Source organism: Caretta caretta, chromosome 5 (assembly GCF_965140235.1).
Source record: "Caretta caretta isolate rCarCar2 chromosome 5, rCarCar1.hap1, whole genome shotgun sequence".
NCBI classification, from domain to species: Eukaryota; Metazoa; Chordata; order Testudines; family Cheloniidae; genus Caretta; species Caretta caretta.
Window position 1 is genome coordinate 120,968,605 of NC_134210.1, and position 6,000 is coordinate 120,974,604.

Below are 6,000 nucleotides of genomic sequence, written 5' to 3' on the forward strand. Positions count from 1 at the left end.
TACATTTTAGTAGAGCTGGTGCGAAATCAGAATTTTCATCCTGCAGAAAATTCTGGTATTTCAAAATTTGTTTTAATCCTGACTGGGATAAGAAGTCGAAATATCCACACGTTTTATGGAATGGAAATAGACTAAAAATTAACAAATTTATTTGAGCATAAGCTTTCGAAATCTCCCCACTGTATTTTCCACTGAATGCATCCGATGAAGTGAGCTGTAGCTCACAAAAGCTTATGCTCAAATAAATTTGTTAGTCTCTAAGGTGCCACAAGTACTCCTTTTCTTTTTGCGAATACAGACTAACACGGCTGCTACTCTGAAACCAGCCTAAAAACTGTGATTCCAAACATTTTGTTTCAACATTTCCTAACAAATGAAATGTTTTGACATTCTGGAATCGAAATATTTCAGTTTGGATGGTTGAACTGAATTGAAACTTTTAGTTTTGGTTTGATTCTAGATTAATCGGTGTCCCCTTGAGCTGTCATAGTACTTCATACTTACCTGATGGGAATGTTGTTACGTGTCCAGGTAATCTCTGGCTCAGGATTGGAGTCCACTACACACATGAATTTAGCAACCTCTTCTACTAATGCGTCCACGGTTTCCAGAGGAGTATTGATAAGGGGAGCTACAGAAAGAAGGGGAGAAAACATGCGATTTCAGGCCTGGGTTTCTTCTGAGCAATGTCTGCAAAATCATCAAATTGCCTGTTGACTTCACGGGCACAAACCAATGGGACTCCGCTGCTGTGCAGAGTCAATGTAAGTGGGGTCACCTCCCAACCCCTTCCCTGGAATTCAGTAATTCTCTGACACAGAACTAGGCCACTTATAACTGGCTAGTGGGGCTGGCAATTCTCTGCATCCTCATCACTCGCAAATCTGCACGCTCTTCCAATACACACTGGGCCTCCTGCACTAAAACAGTTGAACTGAGGTTTCCATGGGCACTTATTACCTGGTCTCTTTATCATGTTTTTTGTTTTTTTCTTAAACTCTCTAAGGGATAGTCCATGAAGTTACCCCAAACCTGGTGTGATTCAAAGAGTCACAGTTCAGTCCCTGCTTCCCCCTCCATGCCTGCTCAACAGCAGTGGTTGGCATGTTGGGGGGCGGGGGGCAGATCCTAGGCTTTACACACTACTTGCCTACACAAGGGGAACTAGTGGCCCCTACAGCAGCTGCTCATCCTTGCATGGACCAGCAATACTGGATCCATATGTGGGAATAAGGGGGCTCCTTGACACCTTGGTGTGAGTGTATAAGGTGGTGCGCCATTGATGTCAAAATATGTGAGCTTCAGGAATCCGTGTCATTAATGCAGTCTGTTTCAGTTCTTCTGTATTTCTTCATTTTTTTTTAAATGTGTAATACTATTATTGGCATAGGGATAGTTTATAAATTTCCCTGAGGTACGTCAGTACTACAGCCTGACTGACACACAACCTCTTGTTTCTTTTTCCTTACTCAGCTCGTGCCCAGTGTGATGCGGATGATAAATAACTATCGCTTACATTTATTATTGGGCACCCATCATCAACTGAAATGCTGCTTTATCTTTGGAAAGGTATTTTCCATGCCACTTGGTAAAAGCTGAAGCATAGTTGGTAGCGATCAAAAGGTACCTCTCATAATTATTTTCCCTCCCCATGGTGATCCCTGCAACCAAAAATACACAACCAGTAACTCTTAATGTATGACTGGTAGAGACGTACATCCAGTACTTGGTACACTGGATTTCATTGACAGCTGTGCCTATATTTGAACTAGCCGTCTGCTTCTCTGTGAAATACTGCAGTGAACATGAAGGAGCAACAAGAGAAATTCCAGTGACCTTTAAACAGTACAAAGAAAATTACCTTTCCCGCACATACATTACTAAATAGATATACTGTGTTTACTGCAGAGATCTCTGCTACATTTTGATGTTTCTTGGTGGAAAAATGTTTGCCTACACTATGTCTGCTTCCTCTGTAGCCAATACACTCAATCTTAAATATTCCTGAGCACTAAAATGCACCAAAAACATATGGCAATGTGAGGCACTCCAGTAAAAATGAGACAGAATATTTAGATGGTATAGTACAGAATTTGTGCCTGCTTCTTTTCTCACTTACCTGGGTGTAACTTAGGATTCCATTGGTGTTATGGAGTCCAACTGGAGTAAAACTGAGGAGACTCAGGCCCTTCGTGCTAACTATATCTTTCAAGTTCATGTCATGGTCCAGTATTTTTGAAAATTGCTACTAAAACATGTCTCTGCTAATAACATTTCTTTTCAATATGACTGCAAACTGCTCATAGTAATCAGTAATTACATATATGTGAAAAACAAATCATAATTCTGCAGCTAAAAGAAACAAGATAGTTGCATCAGGTTATCACTGCTTTAAAGTATGCAGGGTGTGTGTTTATTACTGCATAAGAAGTCCCTTCCTCCTTGTTCGCAAGTGTTACAGCTGGGTTAAAATCCTGGCCCCACTGAGGTCAATGGGAGTTTTATCACTGACTTCAGTGAAGCCAGGATTTCACTCCAGGTCCTATTGAAAAAGATGCCAAGAAAAAAACTGTGTTGAAATGTTAGAGAAAACACACTATAGGCACTTTTTGAAGTCCTTTATTATTGCTAGTACGTTTTCTGCCCTAAGTCTGTTCATTTTAAAGAGGGTTTAGTTATTTTGTGAATCAGATTTTATAGCTGGGTTCTATTATGGGATGGATCGGTTGCAATGGCTGTCTTGCATGCGATATTTTAATTTATGTTGGCGTGCCTAGAGCTGTGGAAAGGTGCATTTTGATCTCAAGCTACTTTAATTAATGAATTAACTCAAATGCATATTGTATACTGCATACTGATTGTATTCATGAGCTAAATGTAGCTATGTTGAGGGAGAAAGCAGTAACAGCTGATCTACTGGATGTATTATTGATAGTACTTTGCTCATCAGGCAAAACAAGATCCCTCAGAGTCAGGGAGTAAACAGATATAATGGGCACAATTAAAGAGTTTTATTTTACCTTTTTATTGGTAGATAAGATACCATTGGCACTAGCGCTATTATGCTTTATGGGCCTAATCCAGCTCCCAATTCAAATTAATGGCATAACTCTCAGAGCAGGATTAACCCTTATACGTAAAGGGAATGGCATCCATACAACTAATATCAGAAAAACAGTTAAAGGAAAACTTGTTAACAGTGCCCTCTGTTGCTTTCTAAGCCTTTATAACCATAATGTTAATAACTGGGAGTATCCTGCACTTTCCTTCCTATCTTTTTTATTTTCCCATATTAAAATTTAATGTTGGGATAATAGAGAAGATTGAGTAAATATTATTTTGCTAGGATAAGAGAAAAGAAGGACACAGGTCCAAGAAGTACTTGGAGTGTTTGTGTGACGCAGTAATTTGTGGGCCGTGCCACCATTTTGTTTCTGTCCAGAGCGAGATCTCCAAAATGGCAGTGACCGGTGCTTATTTAGAGATTGACATAAAAAAAGTCCTGGTTTTGATGAGAACCAATGCTTTCCCAGACAGAAAATCACATCAAATCCAATGGTGTCCATATTGCCAATGGTTAAATTAACTGAGAAAAATGCATAGTACCTTGTGCCTAGGTTTGAGAAACCGGCCAAGACTTTTGCATGCTGCGGCACTCAGGTCAGTCAAGACTATGCCCTGATATTTTTAGATAACAAGTATAACTTTAACTAGCACAACAAGACATATAACTGCTCCATCCTTAAGGCCATTCAGGTGCCATTTTCCTGGGCATCAATTGTAAGTTTAGGAAATAGTAAAAGGATTCACGGTCAATATTAAAAGTTTCTAGTGTTTGTTACTTTCATTGAGAAGATAGTGGACCCTGTTCTAAGTGCAGTCCATCAGTTAGTACTGGATTGTTTTTTATTTTTAAATTTAAACTTTTTTAAGTGAACAAATGAAACAGAAAAATAAAATTTACCCCCATTCCAGAATTGTAGACTCTTGGAAATAGTGAAACTTCTCTAACTATGAACTTCTCTTGTGCGTATTTCTGACCATTGCTGGTCCAGCTTTGCTGCAAAACCTATCAAAAATATTACTTTGTGGTCTTTTCAGCACACTTGGTTGCATTCACATGTTCAGACTCTCTCATGAAACAAGACAATTGACATGAACATGATGTTTAGCTTTCTTAAAGAGAAAATCCAGTGCAGATGTTTCATGAAAGGGCAGATGTCTCTTCATTGCATGATGGTATCAGAAAAATCACTTCTATCTCTTTTTGTTTTCTTGTCTCTCCAGTCTTGCTACTATCTACCATGCTCTTCCCGAGCCTTATCTAGTGTTGCTGCCTTAACACAAAAGCTTGGGGCCAATTTCCATGTCAATAAATTTGGAAAGCAAGGAAAACAGTCTGATCACCGGTTATAGGTATTAATCTTGACTTGGGCAGAGCTACTGGCATAATAAGTGACTAGCAGCTTCCTCTTGGGTTAAATTTCTTTGTCCACAGAGAGTGTAGTTTATGGTATATTTTGATCCAGTCCTAATAATCAATATGGAAAAATAAAAAAGTTACATTTACCTGGCTGACAGTTCGGTTCCCATATGGTAAATCTTCAGTTCCCATTACAATAAAGTTGCATTTGCATCTCTCAGAATTTTCTGAACAGATTTTTAGAATCTCATATTGGTGTGTGTGTGTATGTATAATATAAATGACATATGATATTAATATATGATACATGTGTATGTGTATATATATATACATGCATTTTGTAGGCATTTTATATATACACATGTATATGCATTATATATACAAATACGATTTATACATATACATACATAGATGCACAAGAATATCATAAAACTTTTGACCCTAACACATAGTATACCAGTCAGCAGCTAAGTCTTAGGAGCTTTCTTTGACATGACAACACCCATCCCACGCAAACTGGACCCAAAGAACATCCTTGCCCATTACAGTGACACTAAGTGCTATTTGTAAATAAACAACCTTCAGCTTTAGGTATAAATGCAGGATTATTTCATTGTTATCCTCTAAAGACAATAGAGAAATGACCAAACTAGTGAAACTGAAAGCCTTACATTTATACAGTTTTCAGTATTGACACAAGGGTCCCCCCTTCAAGCCTCGCCTGTCCTTATAAAAACTCCTTAATCAGTCACAAAAGCTAGGAGAAGATGAAGGCTGTTTAAACAAACCTTTTGGAAGTTTTTCAGCTAAGCTGAAGGCCGCCAGAGTGAAGATATGTACGAGTGGAATGTTCATTAAGTCTTTCATGGTTAATCCAGAATCATACAAGGCTCCTTTAGGCAAAGTGCATTGAGTTCCCTGCCGGTTTCATTTTAAACCATGGTTTGTTACAAAGTGCCTCAGTTAATGACCGTCTCTGCTGCGGAGTGTATGGGATCTAACTATAATCAGGAATTCTCAGACGTGGCTGCAGTGATGGACATGGCCAGCTGGTGTGCATCCACTTAGGTCAGTATGAAAATGTGAGGCTCATGAAACAAGAGAAAGCAAATCCCTTTAGAATTCCTTTTGAGCAAAGAGTGTGGAATACAATGGCCAAATGCCTTTCCAAAATAATAACCTGACCCAGTACAGCACAACTTGCCATGCCTTTACCCCAGCCAAAGGTAAATACACTAGTAATACGTATATTTGTCAGTGACACTGGATTTTCTTTCAACTTGGTCCTCTCTTTCTTTTTCTCCTTCTCTCTCTCTTTTGTCATAATCCCTGGTGAGTAGCTGAAATGTACCACCTGTTCCACTTCAGATAACACTTTTCTTTTGCATAGTATATACATCTGCTAGAGCACAATATGTTTGAACCTGTGAACTGAAAGCTTGTCTTGTTTGTCAAGGAGACTGTCAGTTCTCCAGATTTGTTGCAGCAAACTGAGAAAGCAGTGTCATGTCCTGCAAATAGACTCTTGAACCCATACAAGCTTTGGGAAAGTGAAAGATTAATTGCTACCAGGGGAA

At 38.8% G+C, this 6,000-nt stretch overlaps 1 protein-coding gene across 1 annotated transcript in view; it reads right to left on the reverse strand.

The window, feature by feature from the left end:
- MUSK (muscle associated receptor tyrosine kinase) overlaps positions 1 to 5,482 on the reverse strand; it is a 93,331-nt gene extending 87,849 nt beyond the window's left edge. The window contains exons 1-2 of the mRNA XM_048851104.2: positions 5,212 to 5,482; positions 505 to 631 (exon numbers count right to left, since the gene is read on the reverse strand). Of these exons, the coding sequence (XP_048707061.1) occupies positions 505 to 631; positions 5,212 to 5,290 (206 nt within the window). The 5' untranslated portion in view covers positions 5,291 to 5,482. The remainder of the gene's footprint in view (positions 1 to 504; positions 632 to 5,211) is intronic.
- Between the last annotated feature and the right edge of the window lie 518 nt (positions 5,483 to 6,000).